The sequence below is a fragment of the Mus musculus genome, chromosome 15 (genome assembly GCF_000001635.26).
Source record: "Mus musculus strain C57BL/6J chromosome 15, GRCm38.p6 C57BL/6J".
NCBI lineage: Eukaryota > Metazoa > Chordata > Mammalia > Rodentia > Muridae > Mus > Mus musculus.
The window spans coordinates 11,009,941-11,033,186 of NC_000081.6; the positions used below are offsets into that span (position 1 = coordinate 11,009,941).

A 23,246-nucleotide genomic window follows, 5' to 3' on the forward strand; every position below is an offset into this window, starting at 1 on the left:
TTTACATCAAGGACCTCTATAGAATGGAAGAGTATTTGAGTCACCTGATTTGCACATTGCCGGCTGAGTTCCCAGGCTAATAAGTAGAATACAATAGGAAAGGCGTCTTTAAACAAAGAGACATTACATTCTTCCTCCTTGTTTTGCTTCTCATATACTACAAGTAGGGATCTTTTAACGAATATCTGGTGCCATGTACAGAACAGTTTTGTGCCCCGTATTAGAGTTTGTTGCCTAAATTAACCCCCCAAAATAGACAAGTGGGGTGTTTCAGGACTATCATTTCATCATTGAAGAGGCAGAGGCAGGAGGATCACCATTTCAAAGCTAGAGACCTCATCCCAAAGGAAACGAAAGTGGCCCTAAATATAGTGATGGAATGTTGTCTGTTGTTTCTAAGCCCATGGAGGCTGAGCTAACAACGGACTGCAGTAAAAGAGTCCTTAAACAGAAACACAAAATGAAGTTCTGTGTTGATCTGCGGCCAAAAATGAGACAAGAGCTCCCAGGGACTGTATCCCGAGTCTCTCCCATGCACAGTTCTACATGCATCAGTTCATGAATGCACTAATGCTTTGCCAGTGGCAACTCTATAGGTCGTAGCAACTGTGAATAACTAGCATGCTTCCTCAAATGACGGCTGACCATGGCAATGTGTGACAAGTGGAACCGAGCAGGACACATGACAAACTCATCTGTCCGGATTTACTGCACAGCCATTCCTACATGCAGGTCTTACTGCCTCATGGGAGGCCCCTTCTAGAGGTGGATTTCCGAAGTCCCTTGAGAGGAGGGAGATGTACATCTAACCTCCCACTCTCCGACCTTCCAAAAGTCTGCCAAGACTCTGGGTCGTCACTGCCAAAATGGCTCACTAACACATGTGCACCCACTGTGAACACTCTGTGGCTCATACACAGCCATGCTCTTAAAGCACACATTCTACCAGATCTACTAGCAATGGTTTTGGATTCTTGCAGCCTTGGAGGCTGGACTGGGTCTTAATGCAGTGCATTTTTATAGCAAGACCTTTCCACGTGCTTCACTTCTTCCACATGTGGCTCTTCACCTTCCTGCTTCTCTTCCGTGGTGTCTGCCTTCCCACAGAGAAGGCTCATGCTTCTGGACCAGATACTTCATGCGGGTGCTGGAGATCTGACCTCTGATTCTCATGCTTGCGGGGCAATCACATTGTCAGTGGAGCTGTCGCCCATCATCAGAGGTGGGAACTCTCAGTTGCGTTTGCTTCCAGGTCCCCTGGTTGATGAGGAACCTGTCTTTATCTGAAATGGAAGCTCACTCAACGAATAAAGCTGCAAATCGATCCACTAAGTCAAACAACCCATGCTTGCTAAGGCATGCTCAGTGGCTGATCCACTAAGTCAAACAACCCATGCTTGCTAAGGCATGCTCAGAGGCTGATCCACTAAGTCAAACAACCCATGCTTGCTAAGGCATGCTCAGTGGCTGATGCCGAAAAGGTTTGGACAGAAGAAGCAGTCCTACTCAAACTTGTGACATATGTAGTGGGTGCGTCTGGAATTCGGTCATTTACTGCACATTTTCAAATCTCTTGATGTGTCTCTCTTCTAGCCTTAGGTTTTAAGAAATCACCAATGTCAGCAATATCTGAGTCACAGTACTCAGTTTTGTTGCTAATCTGCGTAAGGTCTTACGCATAGAAGGAATGTTTGTATTTAAAGCAGGAAGTCAGGAGAACAGAACACTAATAACGGTGTTTTAAATGTCAGAATTAGGGAGGAATCAATTTTGATGAGTCGAATTTCAGAGTCTCTCAAGTGACACCATGTTTATATGAGGCACATAAAGCAGGAAGCAGGAAACCTTCCCTTTAGAGTCCCATATGATGATAATAAACTTAGAAAAAAAATCACGTTTCAGTTTTTGTTCTTATTTCTGTAGCTATCAAGGGCAAGCATGTAGCTAGACCTTCCACAGAGATGAAGATAGATGTCAAGGTTCTTAGATCATCCCAAGCTAGTTTGTATTTTCTCAAGAAGCTTGGTGGTGGAGGAGGATAATAAAATCATCTCTTTTTACTGCCACTGGAAATTGATTTTTATGGACTAATTTGGGTCAATAATTTGAGTTTTTTGCTTGTTGTTACGTTTTTGTTGTCTTTAAGTAGTATAGAGGATACAGGTTGGGAAGGTGACAGTATCTCCAAGGACGGTATTTTATTTGCTGTGCGTTCACTGCTGTATTGAACATTTTTCATTTCCATACCATTGACCTTCTTGGTAGGTTACTTGTATGTTATTACTCCATAAAAGATACACAGGACTAAGGTCACAGCAAATAAATGCCAGAGATGAGTCTTGAACCCACACTGTCTTAGCCTCTTGCTGTGTTGGCGCTTCATCACTACAGGCAGTCTCTGCTTTCCTCAGGGAGCTTTTCCACAGAAGGGGAAGGTCTGTGCATGGTGGGAAATAAACATGACTGACTGAATATGCTAATGCATATCTCTCTCTGTCTCTCTCTCTCTCTCTCCCACCCCCTTTGCTTTCTAGGTTTTGGAGGTGCCCTTGGCTACATTTTGGGTGCCATAGACTGGGTGCATCTAGATCTGGGAAGGCTGCTGGGCACAGAATTCCAGGTCATGTTCTTCTTCTCTGCCCTGGTTCTCATCTTGTGCTTCATCACACACCTGTGCAGTATCCCTGAAGCTCCACTCAGAGATGCTGCAACTGACCCTCCCTCACAGCAGGACCCTCAGGGCTCGTCGCTGTCAGCCAGTGGGATGCATGAATACGGTTCTATTGAGAAAGTTAAAAATGGAGGTGCAGACACAGAGCAGCCAGTACAGGAATGGAAAAACAAAAAGCCTTCTGGCCAGGTAAAGATGCAAATTCTTTTTTCTTTTTCTCCACATGGGGGAAGTTTTCTTGCTAAGTCACTTTGTTCTTTGTGAAATTTGTCTTGTTTGCTTGTCTGATGTGAAGTTTTGTGAAGTCTATTTGAACCTTTAAAACCTCCCTTAGTCATTCCCTGTTGGAATGAGAATTTTGTGCCTCAGTGGTTCTCTTGCCTCTTACTCCTTTCAAAGCATCAAACTGGGGAAGGTGAGACATCTGTAACAGTGAGACCATGTGAGAACTCTCCAGCCACCTTCTGGCCACAGGACATAGTCTTTTAGATAAAGAATTACAATCTACAACTTTGTTCCTTCAGATGACAATGTCATTGAGTTAATGACAGGATTAGACATATGAATTTGCATAACACGACTGGGTTGGATAATCCTTTCAATCCATTTTCAATTAGCTGGGCAAAAGGTTCATTAGCTTCAACTTAAAAACACAAAACAAAAACAAAACCACAAAAACCCATCTGCCAGAGAAAAGGATCAAGGTTCAGAGGAAATGGTCAGCGAAGAGATTAGAATGATGTTGGCTGATATAGAAGCCACTAACCGCACAGAACTGCTTAAATTACGGTTAATCAAAATGAAATAAAATTAAGTCTCCACTAGTTGCATTAGCCACATTTTGAAAGTTCAAAGCCACATAGGACGGGAAATGCTTTCAAGGTACAAGTGTAGAGCCCTTCCGCTGCAATAAAAAGGCAGATTAGACTACATTGATCCAGTAAACACAGCCTTCTGCCAGCTGCCCTTCAATATCTTGGGGTTATACAACGGATCCACATGGAAGTCTTGTGCTTGGCTCACCTGCATTATTCACTCAACGAATAACTGACAGGGTGGTTGTAGAGCAGCCTAAAGATTTAGACATTTGTCAAATCCTGGTACTAATATCTTTTTAAATGGATGACCTTGGACATTTATGTTTCTGTAAAACGAGAACGTAATTTTATCCACCAGCAAGGGATAGTATGCAGTTCCCATGTAACTCACTCAGGATGGTTCCCACTGGATGGTAAGGTGTGTTCTTTTGTATCTGTGAGAATGCTGAGTGCTCTAAGCACAAACAGGGAGTCTGCTCCAAAGTTCTATAAACAGTCCACTACTTCACAGCTCTCCCGAGGTCAGCTTCTCCTGTTGGCTTAGCGTATTTGCCAGAATTATTGGATTTTGCAACCAATACAAAGAAAAAAAGGTGAATTTTAGACTTTAAATTAAGTATATAAGCATATATGTATGCTATTAATATGAACGAATTATCATTCATTTAACAAACTGGTTTAGATACTGAGTACATACACAGCCCTATATTAAGGATTCTGAGACCACTACATTGACTAATGTCCAGATCCTGTTCTTAGGAATTTATAAGTCAGTTCCTTTGCCTGGGAGATTATAAATGGGCATGAGCCATTTATACCATCACAGCGAGGCACAGAATAGAAGATGCCACAACAGCAATGTTTCCATTGAGATGTTCTAAAAGGCAGGTGTGTTGGGTAGAATTACGTATGCAAGAGATTCACAGGGCAAAGCAGCATGAAAGACAAATGAGGAAGAGGAAATAGGAAGCTATATCTTCCTATCAAGATAAAAGTCAAATACCTGGGGAAGGAAGGGATGGGGACAGAGTGGAGCATCTCTGTCTCCCACCTGCACCACAGTACTAAGAGCTTCAGCCAGGTCGAAGGTTTTTGTTGTTGTTGTTGTTTTTAATTTCAGCCAAACTGGCCCTCAGTAAGTCCAAGTCTCATGGGAAGAGTGGGTACTAGAACATTACATCTTGTCTAACCATTGTCAAGAATGGGTGGTAAGTCTACAGACAGCACTTAGACGGTCACTCATCCGTGTGCCCACCAGCAGGGAATCAAAATGGCACACATTTCTATGATGGTAATGATTCTCATAGCTAAACGTGCAATATATTTCGCAAAATGGAGAAATTGTTCTTAAGGAAATAGAGCAAGGCTTTGAGGACTTAAAAAAAAAAAGTCACCCCAGCGTGGTGCTTGAATGAGGGTCAGGGTTTGAAGTGGAGATCTGGGGAAGATTGCTCCTGGTAGAAGAGGGGGCAACAACAATGCCGTAGAGTAAGGACACAACAACAACAATCAACAACAAAAAAAATCAAAATTCCCTTAGTGTGTTTGGGGGAAAAGGTGATAAAACTCTACCTTGGCCACTCTTATATAAAGTAGACTTTCAGTCAAATTTGTAAAACAAGGGACTTCCTAGTAGAGCATATGGTAAGAGGATTAGTTCACCAAAAGAGAAACTTGATAAACATCGTCAGCAGTAGCAGCCACGGTTGACAGATCTGAAGGGACAGAATACCCTGCAGTAGAGATCACAGGCACTGAAGCAAGACTTGCAAGGCTGGACAAATTATCCAGAGAGAATCAGCAAGAAAACATGGGATTTGAACTGTACTTTACACACCTAATGGCATCAGAATACACATTTCCCTCCATTGAACAGAATGGGGAATATTCCTTAGGAATGAGTTACAATCACAGAGCCTGCATGGGTCTGAGCTAGGTCCTCTGCACATATGTTATGGCTATTAGCTTGGTGTTCTTGTGGGACTCCTAATAGTGGGAGTGGGGGAATCTCTGACTCTTTTATGTGCTATTGGGATCCTTTTCCTCATTCTGGCTTGCCGTATCCTGCCATGATTTGAGGGTTCGTTCTTAGTCTTATTGTAACTTGAAATGCCATGTTCAGTTGATATCCCTGGCAAACCTGCTCTCTCTCTCTCTCTCTCTCTCTCTCTCTCTCTCTCTCTCTCTCTCTCTCTCTCTCTCCCCCTCTCTCTCTCTCTCTCTGTCTCTCTGTGTGTGTCTGTTTCTGTCTCTGTCTGTCTGTCTGTGTCTGTCTGTCTGTCTCTCTTTCTCTGTGTCTCTGTTTCTGTCTCTGTCTGTCTGTCTCTTTCTCTCTCTTTCATGGGGAGAGGGGAGGTGGGAGGACTGGGAAGAGTGGAGGGAAGGGACACTGCAGTTGGGATGTAAAGTATGAGAGAAGAATAAAGGAAAACCATGACATGGAGGGCCTTTCCAACTACAGCAGTGCAGAGCTATACAGAACTAGAAGTGGATAATACAGGAAACTTCAAAGTATTCACAAATATGTGGACATCCAATAACATTCCTCTAAGCAACCAAGAGATCACAGAAGAGGTTATAAGAAATGTGAAAATATGTCATGCTGTGTTTACAGCTGAATAAAATTCCATTGAAGTCTACCAAGCATGTCACTAATGCCAATACTTTCCAAAGCCTTTTAAACACATCCAAAAGGAGGGAACACTTCCAAACACATCTATAAAATCATAATTATGCTGATGGCAAAGACAGACACTGGCAGTAAAACAATGAAAGATTCACACGCCCACATTCTTGATAAGCACTGATACCGAGATCCTCAACAGAATACTAGCAAACCAAAGACAGCAACACATTCAAAGGATTATCTACCGTGATCAGGGACATGTTCTCCTAGAATGCAAAGATTGTTTGTGATGTATAAGTCAATAAATGTGGCACACTATATCACATTGATTGCAACAGGATAACACCATGTGATTATTTGACAAAATGTGCAAATAACATTAGACAAAATTCGACATCTTTTAATGATTAAATACTGTCTGTAGGAGTTGAAGAGATGGCTGCTCTTCTACAGGACCCAGGTTCAATTCCCAGCATCCACATGGCAGCTCACTTCTGTTTGTAACTCCAGTTACACCCTCACACACTCATACATGCAGGCAAAACACCATTAAATGTAAAAATAAATTATGTAAAAATCTTTTTAGAAACTTGTGCTAAGGATATCTACTACCAGTTCTATGGGGCAAAGCAGTAGAGTGATCAGTGAAGAGAAAGAAATTTAAAAATGTGTTCAAGTGGAAACAAAGATCTTGCATTGTCTGTTTGCTGAGGGTAGGGTATTATATTTATAAAACTCTTAAAAGTCAATTCAAAATCTGTTAGGTCCAAATTGCAAATTAAGTAAATGTAAGGATATATTTAAAAAGTCAGTATATTAGTACACATTTGCAGCAAAGTGTGCTGGTTAGTCTTTTGTCAACTTCACACAAATTAGGGTCTTCTGGGAAGACGGTACCTAATTGAGAAAATGCTTTAATCAGATTGGCCTGTGAGGAAATCTGCAGAGGTGTTTTCTGGAGTAATGATTAATGTGGGAGAGCCTAATCCACTGCGGGTGGTGCCATCCCCTGTAGGTGGTCCTGGGCTGTGTAAGAAAGCAGAGAAACAAGCCAGTAAGCAGCCGTACTCCATTGCCTCTGCTTCAGTTCCTGCCTCCCAGTTCTGCCTTTCCATTATGATGGACTGGGGTTATGATTGGGATGTGTAAGCCAAATTAACCATTTCCCAACCAAATGTCTTAGATAGGGTTTCTATGCTATGATAAATACCATGACCAGAAGCAAGTTGGGGAGGAGAGAGTTTATTTGGCTCACACTTCCATATCATAGTCTATCACTGAAGGAAGTCAGGACCAGAACTCAAATAGGGCAGGAACCTAGAGACAGAAGTGGATGCAGAAGCCATGAAGGTGGGAGAGGAGAGGGGAGAGCTACTTCCTTGCTTGCTCATCATGGCTTGCTCTGCCTGTTTTTTGTGTAGAACCTAGGGCCACACCAGCCCAAGAATAGCACTACCCACAATGTTCCTCCTGCACAGACAACTAATTTAAAAAATGCGCTATGACTAGATCTTACAGAAGCATTTTCTCAGTTGAAGTCTCTTCCTTTCAGATGAATGTAGAACGTGTCAAGTTGACATACAACTGGCTAAACACACTAAGTTACTTTTGGCCATGGTGTTTTAATACAGCAATAGAAAGCAAACCAGTTTCAGATATGATCTAAAACTAAAATCAATTTACAGTAGCTACTTAAGAATAAGTTTAGCTAATGTCCATAGTTAAAAACTATAAAGATATTAAAAACATAATTAAATGGAAATTAACATTATTAAATATCCATATTACTCAGGGCAATCTATAGATTCAATGCCATCTTGATCAAAATTCCAATCACTTTTTTCACAGAAATAGAAAAAAAAGCTACGTAAAACCATGAAGACCACAGGTATCTAAAGCTTGAATAAAAATAACAAAGATAGGGGCATTTATTTCTTTACCACAAAGCTATATAATTAACAAAGATATGTACAGGCATGAAAACCAGCACATGGATCAATGGAATCAAATAAAAAACCAAGAATTAATTCTCAGATTTAATCTCTGGCCAAAACCCAGCCAAAACAACAAGTGGAGAAAAAGGCAGTCTTCAATGACTAGGGTTGGAAAGTGTGTGTATGCACATATAGAAGAATGAAGCTATATAATCATGACATAGCATATAAAAAGCCAGCTAGAATGACTCAGAGACCTAAGCATAAGCCCGGAACTGGAAAACGACTAGAAGGAACCAGCAGGGAAAGGTGTGATCTTTATCTAGGAATAGAGGTTCATGATTAGTTATCTTCCCACAGTACAAAGGGAGATAGAAACACCGGGGTTGTGTGGCACTGACAGATCCCTCCCCAGCAAAGGAAACTATCAACAGAGTGAATGGGCACAGTGCTGAATGGGAGGGAGAATTTGCAAACTATACTCCAGTGAGCAGTTACTATCCAAAAGGGAGCCAGCAAGAGAATGAGGGACTCCATGGTTTCTGTTGCTATGTTGGCTTGGGTTTTTGTCTGTGTGTATGGGGCAGGGGGAGGGACTTTTTGTTTCATTTTGCTTTGCTTTATTTTTTTTTTATCTTATTGGTGTTGATTTTCAATTTTTTTGTTTGTTTTGGAGAGAGGGAGAGGAAGGCATGGAAGGAATGGGGAGGCAGGGAGGGAATGGGGAGGCAGGGAGGGAATGGGGAGGCAGGGAGGGATGGATGGAGGGAGGGAGGGAGAGAGGGAGATGGGAGACATTGACTTCTGTTAGTCCTGGGTAGTCATTCTACAACATACACATATTTCAAAACACGTAACACATCTCAAACAGTATTTTTCAGTTGAATAACAAGAAAATAAATGAAGCAAACAATAGCAATATGTGTCACACATGATTTAGAATTGGAATCGTTTTGTTGTCAGGTTTAACAGACAAACTAAGCCAGATATGGTGGCCTGGGCCTTTAATGCCAGCACACTGGAAGCAGAGGAATTTGGATCTCCATGAGTTCAAGTTCATCTAGGTCTGAGTATCAGTTTCAGGGCAGAGCAAGGCATCATGGGCTCATAGCTAAGCACTGGGCACTTCTCTGTGCACATCTAGGGATGCCTCCAGCAATGCACAGCAGGGCCAGGATCAAAGCCAAGGTCAAAGTTGCCATACTTTCTCAGTCATTGGTTCCAAACCGAGAGCAGCTGCACAGTTTAGAGCTAGGATTCTTTTGAATGGGAAGAGACCTGAACTCGAGAGTTCAAACTGGATTCCATAAAAATCCCATCTCCCAACCCTACATGCCAAAGAGTTTTCCTTCTCAACGTTTGTGTTCTCCTTCAGAGAATAGTTTTGGGTTTCTTCCTCATGAGGATTCTGAGTCTTATTCACTCACAAATTCACCACGTCTTAGTCAGCAGCTGATGATGGGGCAGAGTCTGTGCAGTACAATGACTCCTGGGGGCTCACACCCATTGGGAGGGGTTCTCCCAGGGAACTGATGAGTCAGGGGTAAGACGCCACCTGAATTCTCATTCTTGGTTAAAAATACTGAGTATTTATATCCCCATCTTTTACAGAAATACTAAGCTCAAATCTGAAGTCTCACATTTCCGTTTTTGGAAGGGAAGAGAAATTAGGTTAACAATGAAGCAGGCTGAAAATTAGGTAGGAGGCGGAGGGATTCATTAATATTTGCAGCGAGGCAGAACTCATGCTTGCCAGGTTTACTTTCGAGATTGTACAGTTTTGTGGGAAGGAGAAATAAAAGGCAGAGAAAGCTCTTACTTTGAAGAAAGAAAACCAGCTGCCATTCCCTGGACAATATCTACGTTTCTCTAGAAGTAATTTTGCACAGTTGTTACAATCAGCTTTTATTTTTAGATATTGTAATCTGCACACAGAGTATTTCCCCTAACTATGAGAGAAGAGAATGCATATATTTTTATACTAATTAAGTAAATAAGTATATATTCGTCATCCATGGGTCAAATACTGCAGGGTGGATAAAGTTAGCAGGGTGGATAAAGATGCTGCGTGCCTGTGATCCCAGCACTCTGGAGGGGAAGGCAAGAGGACTGGGAAGGTCATCCTCGGCTATGTGGCAAAATCAGGGCCAGCCTGAGCTACATGAAATCCTGTCTCAAAACAGGAAACAGAAGCAAGGACGATGAAAATGAAAGTGTCAGTTACGGGATGAATCCAAAATTGTTAAGTCAGATTTCTTCAACAAAGAAAAAATATCGCATTGCTTTGAGTTATAAAACGATATGTTATTATAGTGAAAACAGACAATCTCAGGATACTGTCTGACAACTCTACTAATTAGATCTCAATTTCCTTATGTCAAGACTCAGAATTTTAAAACCACCGAGAAGAAAGAACCATCAACCACCTCAGATGACATTCATATTTCCATTGTCCTTAGGGAGGCCGATTGCTTAATGTTCCAAGGTTTCTTTCTTCTCTTACGTGACAAGATGCTGGACACTTTTTATGTTTTCAGTTCTGTGGATATTTTAAAAATTCTAACTCTCTCATGCTTACTGAAACCAAATGATGATGATGATGGTGACGATGATGGCGATGATGATGATAACAACAGGTTGAAGCCCTGATGTTAATGTATGAATCTAAAGTAAGGAATCTGGGGGATGAGTATTCATCCTTTAAAGGATTTATTTATTTTGTGTATGTGAGTACCCTGTTGCTCTCTTCAGATACCGTGCAACCATTGCTGAGAATTGAACTCAGGACCTCTGGAAGAGCAGTCAGTGCTTTTAACCGCTGAGCCATCTCTCCAGCTCCAAGTATTCATCTTTTGCATGTGTCTATTTGTACTCTTCAAATCTTTAACTCAATGCAAAGCTCACTTATGCCCATCCTTGGCAATGGCTGGGGAAGTTACTGGAGAGTAGGCACCTAGACAAAGGACAGGGAGTTGATTAGCAATCTGTTAGTTTCCATCTTACAACAATCCAACATCCATCAATCATCACACAGTTGTAGTGGTCAGAAGTGTTGGTGGGCTCCAGTAGGTTCTTGGCTCTGGGTCCTACATCACTACAATCATGATGTCAGATTGCTGTATTCTCATCCGGGGTCCAGCCAGGCAGAACCTGTCTTCATTCAGGTCATTGGCAAAGTCAAGTTCCTCGTGGGGTAGGAGTATGGCTCCTGTTTTCTTGTGGATTACTGTCCAGGATCTGTCTTAAGTTTTGAAGGACCACTCCCAGTTCCTTTTCCACGTGGCTCCTTCTGTTTCCAAAGGCAGCGACCCTCAAGCTTAAGTTGCTCTGAATTCTGCTTCTGCTCTGTTGGAAGAACACTTCTGCTTTCTAAGGGCTTGTGTGGTTCAACTACTATTAACCAGGTAACCTTCCTATTAATTTCTTCAAGGTCCACTAACTAGGAACCTTAATTGTATCTTCCAGATTCCTCTCTAAATGTATCAAAACATAAGCCTGGGTTCCATCAAAACAAGAGATCATGAACTCCATCTTGAATGAGCTTGCCGTGCTCTAAGAATAATAATTATCCCAGGGATTGTTTAGACCTGTGAGCTTTGGCCTTATAGGAGTAGGATTTAAAAGACAGAGTGCTAGCTGTTACTTGCATCTTGGGCTAAGTATAACTCCGTTCCAAAACTCTCCAACCTTAAGTGATGAAAGTTATTAGGGCCTGCGATTGCTAAGTAGTCATTCATTTTAAACAGCATATTATCGATGCAATGATATTATACAACAGCGGGGGAAGTTACTGGAGAGCAGGCACCTAGTCAAAGGACAGGGAGTTGAATAGCAATCTGTGTTAGTTTCCTAAAACATTACTACAAATGTAACATCCATCAATCATCACACAGTTGTAGTGGTCAGAAGTGTTGGTGGGCTCTAGTGGATTCTCAGCTCTGGTTGTCCAATGGAAACCAACATGTAATGTCTTATGAGAGACAAGTGACAGAGACACAGTCTGGCTGTGGCTCTGACTCTGACTCTGCTGATGGGTGCGTATCTACACTGAACACCTATGTTCTTTTGCCAGAGTCAGAGGACAATGTCGATGAAGTCACTCCTTCGGGCATTAGTAAACATGCCTTCCCATTATCGCTGCCTTTGCGTCAGCCACCTGATTGGATGGACTGCCTTCCTGTCAAACATGCTCTTCTTCACAGATTTCATGGGACAGGTAACGGATGCATATGCCCACACTCTTGTCTGGCCTGTGCAATAGATATAGCAAAGAGTGCCCTCAAGAAGCTGGTTTACAGTTACAGTTCAAGAAGTAGGCTGCTACACGCTGTGAAACGAAATATCGTGCACTACTCAATCAAATACAATAAATAAATGTAATCAAATTCAACGAATAGACAAGAGTAGGTTTGAGAGCTGCAGAGCCGTGGCAAGCTTCATTAAAAGCTTGCAACCCGGTCTTGAAGGGTGAGTTTCAGAGATAAGAGAGAATCCTAAGTGGAAACAGGAATGGCATGTGCTGAGGTGAGCTGGAAGGCTGTTAGCTGTGCCAGAGAATGGTACTGCATCATCTGGGGCCAGGTGTTATCTTGACAGGGGGGCCATTAACATCACTCCAGAGAAGTGTTATTCATGTTTGATGCGTGAAGTGAGAATTTTGGTTTCTTTCAAAAGCACAGAAATGTTATGGGAATGTGTTTTTGTCTTAATCCCAGGTGTGGGACATGGAGCTGCTTCAGACTGTCTGCAGCAGCTGTCTGTAATTTGCCTTGTGCTCCAGCAGGGCTGTGGTTTTTTTTTGCCAGCTACAGATAGTTCCTGCAAATTTAGAATTCCAGGGGTTCTTGTATGGGTAAATAAATGCTAGAGCCCTGAGAGGGGCTGTAGTCGCTGCTGCTGGTGGTTGCTGGTTGCTGGTTACTGGTTGTCATTATTGTGACTTGTCAAGTGGCCATGCACAAAGAGAGAAGAAAAAGAAACTGAATATCCCAATAGAGAAGATTAAACTTGCCCTAAGGAACTCAATGCTCGTAAAGATATCAACACCCCTTTCCCCTTTAGCCTTCATTCTTTCTCTCCTACCTAGTGTAGGTGGGTTGGAAGGGTGGAATAGGGGTGGAGAAGGGTGGTAGAAAAAGGACCCGTAAAGTAGCCAAAGGTCTTGCTACAGATGCAGACACTGTACTTGATGAAGGCCCTTGATGGAGGTATGCTAGATGAAAGGAGAGTGCTAGTGCTGTCTGCTTGAACTCTGGCCGCTAGGAAGTGCCCCCTCCCCACAAGGGTAGACAAGCATTTGAAGAGCTGCCCACCTCACTGCACTAGTTACAAAATCACTGGAAACTCTCTTTCAGATTGTATACCATGGGGATCCCTACGGTGCACACAACTCCACGGAGTTTCTCATCTATGAAAGAGGAGTTGAGGTCGGATGTTGGGGCTTGTGCATCAACTCTGTGTTTTCTTCAGTTTATTCATGTAAGTGTTCTTCTCCCAAGGCTGTCTTCAAATGGCTAGCAGCAGGATCCAGATTTTATATCCCACAATCTATTTCCTTCTCTTTAAAAGATTGGATTTTGATCATTTTAAGGGAACAAGGAAAAACACTTTCAAGAGGATCACAGGAAGTGTCTTTTTTCAGACTCAATCCTAGGAGTCATTCCCCTTGAATTGTGCTTGTAACCAGCGGAATTCTGGGAAACTTGTTAGAAAAGAAAAGGAAATTTTGTGAATAAGATAGTAAAATGTTGGACGGATAAGATGTGGAGCCCAGAAGCTTCCTGGTCTGCTGGATGGAGCAGGACCATTTCATAGGTGTCTTGTAGATTTCATAGATGATTTGACCAATTTGTAGATGCTCCCCCGTTCTTCCCACAGCTACCTTAAATTGTGCTTCTGTTGCGATATTATTCAAGTATTCCTCCTACTTCTCCACCCACCATTGGCAGAAGTCACCATTTACCTCCCCTCAGAGCATATTGCTACTCTTTCTCAGTTCAGCACACAGCATCAGGTGAAGATCTAGCATCTCCAGCTACCTAGAGTGCCACAGGGCAACCTGGATGCCCTGGTGGGAAATAGCCCTAGAAAACTTCATCTGCACTGCAGTCGAGATATAGCCGTCTAGCCGTTACTACAATAACTCGGTATTGTGATAGAGCTGACCTCCTTTTCCTGTGCTAGCATTCATGCCTAAAATTTAACCCCGTAATTTCTTCCTACCACGAAGACAGCACTACTGAGGTTTGTGGCCAACTCGGGTGTCATGGGAAGCAGAAGCAAGGGAATTTAGTTCTTGAAGAGGTGAATTGACATCTCCTCATGAATGAGGCACTTTTCACCAGACTTTCAACCTTTCTACAGTTGATAGAGATGTGTCCAAATCTCTCTTTTTCTTTCCTTACCTCTCACTGGCTTACCTACACACCTGGATAAGAGCTGTGCATTGATATCTTTTGAGCAGCAAGACGCCTTAGACTCGGTGCTCTGCACATGCATAAATATGAAACAAGCAAGCTTGTCAAGGATTATTACGAGTTTGACCTAGCTCTGCACTGCTCCAACCTTAGCACTCGAGGCACAGAATGCACTTCAAAAGGGAAGCAACGTGGTCTGCTTGTCGTTTCTACAGCTTGTCTCCTATCCAGTGACCCGAGACAGTGTGTTGCTTCATAAATGATCCATTCACAATAGAGATTTTATTCCTTATCTGTGATGTGTAAGCCCAATGGCTAATTCCAGTGGCTAAGCAACCTTTAATCTCAATGAGCACATCTCAAGCATGCGCCATTTATTCTCTGGCTCACATGATCCAATAGACTAAAGAAGAGGAGATAATTCTTTCCTTATAATTTGTATGTATAAATATATGCTAAGAGGAGAAGTAAGGTCAAAGTTAACTGTCTTTGTCCTTCCCTGAAGTCAGTAAAATAGCAGTAACCACACTAACTGGGGATCATCTATATGCCAAAATTGGGCTGGGTGATTTTTTTCATAGGCTTTGCCACATTTGATTCTGACTAACAGCCTCCACTAAAAAAAACTATATTTTATTCCTACTTTTTAGGTAAGGAGGCTGAGATGATAAACAATTAAGAGACTTGTCTCTGTGGAGAAGTTTATGATAGGGCGGTGTGGGATCCCCTTCACAGATCTTGTAGGATTGACAAGATAGGCAAATGTCTACAGAGAACCTCGGATCTTTTTTACCTGGACAGACTGCCTTCATGTTAGGGCTAAGAAACTAATAGTGACTTAGATTGTTCTGAGAAGCTTGGCTATTTTAATATCTCTAACTTAACTTTGGGTCGTGGGATCAGGATAAGCATACACTGTCCATCGGGTACTCTTGGGTCTGACCACTCTCATCAGAATGAACCTGACTCTTCTGTGTCATTCATCCCTGGTCCCATCACCAAGGGTCTCTTTTCTGCCTCTCCTTTTTATATTCTTTTGATATCTGGCTGGCTACTAAACAGTACGTTGTTCTTCTCTATGGACAGTAGAGTCAGCAAGGCAACTTCATGCTGTCTTTTATGCAAAGGATTTAAAACTGATCCCCAAAGCCAGCTGTTTCTGGCACACAGATAAGGAAGTATTTTGTTTCTGACTCAGTATCAAAGGAAGTCGTCTAAAAAGGAAAGTGCATCTTCAAAAGAAAGGATTATCTGAAGTTATTAGATATTGTGCGGCACTGCCAGCTGTAATTTTCCCCCCTTTATTCTCTCTACAGACTTTCAGAAAGCTATGGTCTCCTACATTGGATTAAAAGGCCTTTATTTCATGGGATATTTGCTCTTTGGCCTGGGAACAGGATTCATAGGACTCTTTCCAAATGTGTACTCTACTCTGGTCCTCTGTTCTATGTTTGGTGTAATGTCCAGCACATTGTACACTGTGCCCTTTAACCTCATTGCTGAGTACCACCGTGAAGAGGAGAAAGAGGTGGGTGACAAAGGGAATTTACCTCAAGGATAAGGGAAGGAAGGAAGGAAGGAAGGAAGGCAGAAGGATGCTTAAACAAGTATAACCATGCAAACATGACTACAAAGCTAGGAGAGTTCTCTCTTTGCTGTGAATCCCTATGCACCTTTTGAATTTTAGGACAATGATAGTGACCCCAAATATCTGATTAAAGTAGGTAGGCTCACTGATGATGAGAAATGAGTCCTTGATCAGACTGAGACAAAGAGGCCCTATGTCTTTTGCAACCACTCTAAGGAGCTTTCAACATCGCAGCATTTCTAGATGCCCACAGTGATGCTACCCCTGATCTAAGGTACAGAGAAGCATGGTGGCATTTCTTGCGGTTACAGTCTGGAACGGTGACTTAACCCTTACCATGCTTCCTGGATAGAGGTGCTGTCCACTTATGACTTGGGATTCAGACCAAGATAGGACCTTAAGTGGTCCTCATGAATGTATTTGAGGAGTACCACCAAAATAGTCACTCAATCATTGAGGAGGGTTGTGTGTGTGTGTGTGTGTCAGAGAGAGAAACTATTCCAAGGCATTTTGAAGAGTTCAAAGCAGAAAGAGAAAAACAAAAAAACCCAAACTGTACATGGCCTAGGAGGCTAAGGAGGGAGGAGAAAAAAAATCAAAGAATAGCAAGAAAGAGGGGGGGAGGGAGGGAATGATAGAGGGAGAAAGAGAGGGGGGATAGGGAGGGTAGAGGGTTATAAGGAGGATGAGTAGTTTGGGGTAGAGGCAGGTGTGTGTGTGTGTGAGCTTTGAGATATATATATATATATCAAAGGAGTAGAGGGAATGATCACCAGACAGTAGCTGTTCTTCTGAGTCAGGGACAGGGGCAACACTCACTATACAAGGCCAATGGTGAAGGAAATATGAAGGGATATGTACTGTGCTCAGCACAGGGCCTACTTATTAGCTCACAGGAGTCCAAATAGGACAGTTAGTGTTACTGTTGTCCTGGGGACAGTGACAGCAATACCTGCACCTACGTGTGTGCTAATGACAAAATAAGGTCCTAACTGCAAAACTGCCCTGCCAACACCTAGTCTGTAAGAGATACCAAATGGCAATTCGAACCAACTGGGGCCAAAGATTAACTATTAACCAAGTGTTAGCATATTAACAGAATAGTCACACCGTGGAAGGGGTTGAACTTTGCTTCTTCCATGTTTAAAACAACTTCAGCATCCTTCTGAAAATGTTTGCCTTTTTAACACCAGGGAAGAAAAAAAGATTTGGACTGATGCTTTTTTGAGTTTCTGCAACATTGTATTTATTTACTTCTTACAAAGAGAATTCCGACTATATTAATGTTTAAGCATGCATTCATTAAAGGTGGAGGAAGAGGCCTCCTGGCAACACAAGGGAAACAGCATCAGTGGAGTTCCCTGAGTCCCTTGGTTAGGAATTAGCAAACTGTAGCCTGCTGGTCAAAGGTAGCCTGCTGCTTGCTTTTCAACAGTTTATAAGATAAGAATCCCTTTTAAGTTTGCAAAAGATTGAAAAGAAGTTTAAAGAAGGATGCTGTTTTGGGATGCCTAAAAATAACATGAAACCCATTATCAGTGTGCTTAAGACTGCATGGAAATGCAGTTTGTTCTTTCACAAAGGCTTTCTGGAGCTGTGAGAGCAGAGGCAAATAATTACAACCAAGATCCTACGAAGCCCAGAGGTAGTTACCACCGGGCTCCTGGCCCTGTGCGCTAGTGCCCTGTAGACCAATGGTTGTTTCTGTGCTTCCCTTGTAGAAGGGGCAGGAAGCGCCAGGAGGCCCTGACAACCAGGGGAGAGGCAAAGGCGTGGACTGCGCTGCTCTCACCTGCATGGTACAGCTGGCTCAGATCTTGGTTGGAGGTGGCCTGGGCTTCCTGGTCAACATGGCTGGGAGTGTCGTCGTCGTGGTGATCACAGCGTCTGCGGTGTCCCTGATAGGCTGTTGCTTTGTGGCGCTCTTCGTAAGATATGTAGATTAGGTTCATAAAAAGACACCCACCAAACCTCAGACAAAAGAAGCCCATGGCAAGAAACCGCTCTTTTCTCGGACTCTTCGGTGTTGTTGGGGACTGTATGCCTCATGCTGGCACTGCGCCTTGCACATACATGTGGGGAAGGTGTGGTGGGATTGCCCGCTCCCCTGCATCTTCCTTACTGCCCCGCAATGCAGGATGAGAGAGTCAAGTTCTGCTTCTCAAGAGAATTTCAAGCCTCCATCATGTCTTAGGAACAAATGCATCTTACCTGTAATGCTTATAAATAATTTTTAAAAGTCAATTCATATACCACTGGGAAATCACACATTTCATCAAATTCAGAAGCACTTAAAACATGACCGAGTGTTTCTTTTATCGTGTTGATTTATTCAGATTTAATTTGCTCATAATTAATTCCCGTCTAATGTATGACATTCTGAACAAGCCTGCGTTGGAGGTCTCATTCCGAAAGCACAGCAACTTAAAAGTGTTCATTCATTTCACTGATGCAGTAAAAATCTTTTTCTTGAGTCGGTACCTTCACTTCATGCTCTGAAATTGACAATTTCAAGAAGCGATTCTGGGGTTTCTCCTACGATATTCTATCTCACTCCCAATAGAGCACATTTGCTTTAATTAAAACCTTCAGCGGGCTCCCATGTGGGAATTTTTACCAGCCTGAAGAGACTGTACTGAACCCATGCTGAGAGACCACATCACTTAATAACAAAACCAGCAGTGGGCTTTGGAGCCTGGCTGTGTTTTGAACCTCTGTTTGGTACTCAGAGGCGAAGTATTTAGCATCCTGAACCATGCATGCTTGTGTGTACGCTAGTATGAGGAATTCCATTCTCAGAGCATCGAGACCGTGAGTTTACAATGCTTGTGAAGTGCTTCCCCTTACCGCAAAGTCTTAGCCTTCCTCGATACAGCAATTTTGACCATGGACGCTACAGCTGATCTTCACTCTTACATGAGGGAACCAGAGCAAAGCTCCATTAGGTGCCTCACTGAAGCCACACAAGTCATATGTGGCAAAGCTGGGCTTTCAATCCAGGGCTTTGGCTCTACTGCTTCCCGTGGAGGGCAAGCATAGGCTGGCGGCCTACGTGCTCAGGGCTCAATGAATGTCATGGTCATTGCTGGCAAACCCCATCACCAGCCCTCTCTCCTTAGGTTTTCTGCAGCCTTGGTTAAGTGCCATCTGTATGACTCCAGATGTGCCTGAGCCATGCAGAAAGGAAATTTGTCCATGTGCCTTCAGATGTAAAAGATAAAGCTATGGGTTTCCACTCTCATCCTAGAGTCTGGTAGAGTTTCTCCTGGTGGGTTTCTAACTGACCAAATCTTTTCCTGGTTGGGAATTGGAGAAAGCAAGTGAGCGGCCTGCCTCTCTCAGTGTGGTTATTCGGGAGTTGGAATATTGCTTTTGTTTGCCCTGTGTACTATAGAATGAATGTGCTCTGTCAGGTCACTTTGCATTAGCACTCTGGAGAGAGGGAGCCATGCTTTCTCTGTGTCCCCCTTTATTCAGTTGTCATGTGTGTAAAGGGCACAGGGTCACCCCCAATGCTTCCAGAGATCAGAGCCATGGGATTCATGGTCTGGCCCAAGGCTCAATCACTCTTTTTACCTCACTCTGTAACAGAGGGCACATGATAGCCACTGTATCCTTACACATGCTAACACTTGCAGTGTTAGTGCACCAGGGGCCACCTATACTCCTCCACCCACCACAGTCGCCGCAACAGCCACTCCCAGTCTCCCCTCACATCCAAGGGCACATAGACTCATTAGTATGCTTTGTCTGCCTCTGGAAGATGAACTCAATAGAGACCTGTGAAAGTATTTCAAACTGCCTCAAGGAATGCTTCCATGGGGGGAATTCCGGGGTCTAGAGTATGGTCTGAGGGCATTTCATTTCATGCACAGTGAGGCCTGCTTAGTGGGATGGGAGCTGACCACAGACTTCTAGTGATGAACTGTGGGCCATGGACACTGACTGCCTGTGTGTGAAGGCAGTGTTGTCCCCAGCCTGGCTTCCCCACTGGTAAGTAATGGTGTGACTCACTGGTGGGTGGATCCTGAGAGGAGACACAGAGCAAGATAGGAAACGTTGTGGGAATGGAGACCTCAGGTGTCGAGTGAGCACTAGAACATTCTCTCAGGAGACAGGCGTCAGTAGACAGCTTGTTTAATTGGGAGAGGGAAGAACGAAGGCTATTTAAACCTTTGGAGCATGGGTAGGAGCTATTGGGGTGAATGAACAGCATTGATTAGGGCCAAGGTGTGGGTGGGTGGGTGGGGAATGTCTCACTTGCATAAGGATGAACTCCAGCTGGTGCTGGACACTACCTTATAAGGGAAAAGAAAGTTTAACCTGGCTACCAGCTATGTGACCTCCTCTGGTGAGGCAAAGGTAGGGGGCACAGGGCTCCCTGGCCCTACGGGACAGCACTGAAAGTCACCAGTCTTGGATCATTAGCCACCATGTGTCATGCTTGCTTGCCTCACCCCCTCTCTTTGTGCTCTCCAATAGCTGCCGGGTCTCTGCACATTTTCTCCTTTTGGCTACAGTCTGGAAATCTACCTTGCTGCTGCAGTTCTTCCAAGGTCTCCCTTCTATTTGTATTCGAAGAGCTCACTCTCCACTGCTGCTCTGTTACCACAGCTGAACAAAGCAGACGCCTGGAACAGTCTTGTGTCCCTGGCCAATTTTATTGCATGCACAATAGTTGCATTATTATTATTATATTAATTAGTATTATTATAATTAGCATTCCTTCTAGGCTTCACCCCACAGTTACCTGGCAACAAACAGGTGTGCCGGACTCACTATAAAAGGGTCTGCTCGCCCCCTCCTCACTCTCCTACTCTCTTACTCTCTTCCCTCTCTGTCCCTTCTCTTCCCATTCCTCTCCCCCTCTCTTTCTAAGAGTTCCTGGCCAGCTTCTACTCTCTCTGTCTCTGTCTCTGTCTCTGTCTCTGTCTCTGTCTCTGTCTCTGCCTCTGTCTCTGCCTTTCTTTGCCTCTACTCCCTCTTCAACTCTTCCCCACTCCGTGCCCTAAATAAAGTCTATTCCATATTATATCCATCATATGGCTGGTACCTCAGGGGAAGGGATGCTTCAGCATGGGCCCTCAGAGGCACCCCCTCCACCTTACCATACCAGGCGTCCACCAAACATATTCCTGGTTCTTTCTTTCTTATAAAATACAGCAAGGTGATGGGGACTCATGCTAAAGTTACTGCTGCTATTCATCACCTCCTCACTCTCCCTCATCACTAGGGGACATACAGCTTTCTTTTTTTCTTTCTCTTTCTTTTTTTTTTTAATATTTATTTATTTCATGTGAGTACACTATAGCTGTCTTCAGACACTCCAGAAGAGGGCATCAGATCTTATTACAGATCGTTGTGAGCCACCATATGGTTGCTGGGAATTGAACTCAGGACTTCTGGCAGAGCAGCCAGTGCTCTTAACCACTGAGCCACCTCTCCAGCCCCAATATACAGCTTTCTTGTCAGATGCTAGGGACCTCAGGCTTCTCTGCCCATCAGCTCCTTCTCTTCAGATCCCAGTTTCCCAGGGATGTTGGGAATCCAAGAGTGCTGCTGTTTCAGTCATCAGTGTTCACGATGTCTGGCTGTCTCTCTTTTCCCACATGAGTACCACTTACTTGCTGCCCTTCAATCAGGTCTCCTTGCATTCCATTACTATGCTGATCGAAAAATAAAATAATCTCGTCTTCTTAGAGGGGGCCATATACAAAGTCACCAACACTGTCCTAGTTTTGATCCCTCCCATCACGATCTGTGCTGAACTGAGAATTTGACAGACTGGAAATGGGATCATGCAAAGCAACTGCTCTGAACTCCGGAGCACGAGACAGCGATGGATGAGCAAGGTGTCAGAGGTCCTGTGTCAGCCAGCTCCCAGTGAGATGAGAGAAACAGACCACACCATCTCTCCTGCTGCCCTACTCATACCCTGTAAGGCTTAGGCAGAGCCCCGAGAATGCCACACAATTCTTAAGTATAACTTCAAGGACTGTTTCAGTGTTTGAACTCTTGGGATAGAATAAAAGAATTACAGCCAACCATTGCACTGAGGTCGAGACCCCTATGGAAGAGTTAGAGGAAGGACTGAAGGAGCTGAGGGGATGGCAATCCCAGAGGAAGAACAACGCTGTCGACTAACCCAGACCCCTCAGAGCTCCCAAAGGCTAAGCCATCAACCAAAGATCATACATGGGGCTGGCCCTGGTACAGGTGTAGCAGAGGACTGCCTTGTCTGGCCTCAATGGGAGAGGATGGGCTTAATCCTGAAGAGACTTGATGCCCCAGGGAAGGGGGATGCTGGTGGGGTTGAGGTGGGGATGGGTGGGAGAACACCCTCTCAGAAGCAAAGGGGAGGGGAGATGGGGTGAAGACCTCAGGGAATGGGGACCAGGAAGGGGGGCAACATACGGAATGTAAAATAAATAAAACAATTAAAAAATGTAGATTAGCTGGGAATATGTCCTACAGCTGAGGGCCATCCTACTTGGACCTTAAAGGAATTAAGCATAGTCTTGATTAATCAGCCCCAGGGCATGGCCTTTATTATAGGTAATCAAATATCATTGCTTCAGGGTAGAGGGAAGGCTGACACAAGAAGAAACAAATACAACAATATCCATGCACACGGTTGCTTTGCAGCATTTGGTAGAGTACGGAGCTGAGGTAAGGGGCTATAGCAATCTCTATCCCTCTGACTTGTCTCTGTCTCTCTTATCTCTCTGTCTCTCTCTGTCTCTCTGTCTCTCTCTGTCTCTCTCTGTCTCTCTCTGTCTCTCTCTCTGTCTCTCTCTCTCTCTCTCTCTCTCTCTCTCTCTCACACACACACACACACATGCACACAAATACTTTACCCATTGAATTCAATTCTATTAAAGGTTGAATAAGCGGACATAATTCAATTCTTAAAAACCTTTAACAGCTTATGGAAACCCAAATTTGCATTTTCTATAGTAAATGAAATTCACTCTGGTAAAACCAAAACCAAAAACAAAACCCACAACCACTAACACAAGTTTAGCCTTAAGACAAATAAAATTAATGTAGAGGTGAAAACACTTTCAGTAGAAATCCGGGGATCTCCTGAGGGGTGAGGGGAAGGCACACTGCTGGCTTGCTGCTTCCCTAATCCACCTCTTTCTCCTTCCCTCTCCGCCATCAGCATCTTTGCCAGAACTGCCTCCATATTC

The 23,246-nt window shown here is 43.6% G+C and overlaps 1 protein-coding gene across 1 annotated transcript in view; it reads left to right on the top strand.

The window, feature by feature from the left end:
• The window catches only part of Slc45a2 (solute carrier family 45, member 2), a 28,513-nt gene extending 9,220 nt beyond the window's left edge, over positions 1-19,293 (top strand). Inside the window, exons 3-7 of the mRNA NM_053077.3 lie at positions 2,535-2,860; positions 12,122-12,265; positions 13,404-13,527; positions 15,782-15,993; positions 17,775-19,293. Coding sequence (NP_444307.1) covers positions 2,535-2,860; positions 12,122-12,265; positions 13,404-13,527; positions 15,782-15,993; positions 17,775-17,999 — 1,031 coding nt within the window. The 3' untranslated portion in view covers positions 18,000-19,293. The remainder of the gene's footprint in view (positions 1-2,534; positions 2,861-12,121; positions 12,266-13,403; positions 13,528-15,781; positions 15,994-17,774) is intronic.
• Positions 19,294-23,246: the final 3,953 nt, after the last annotated feature.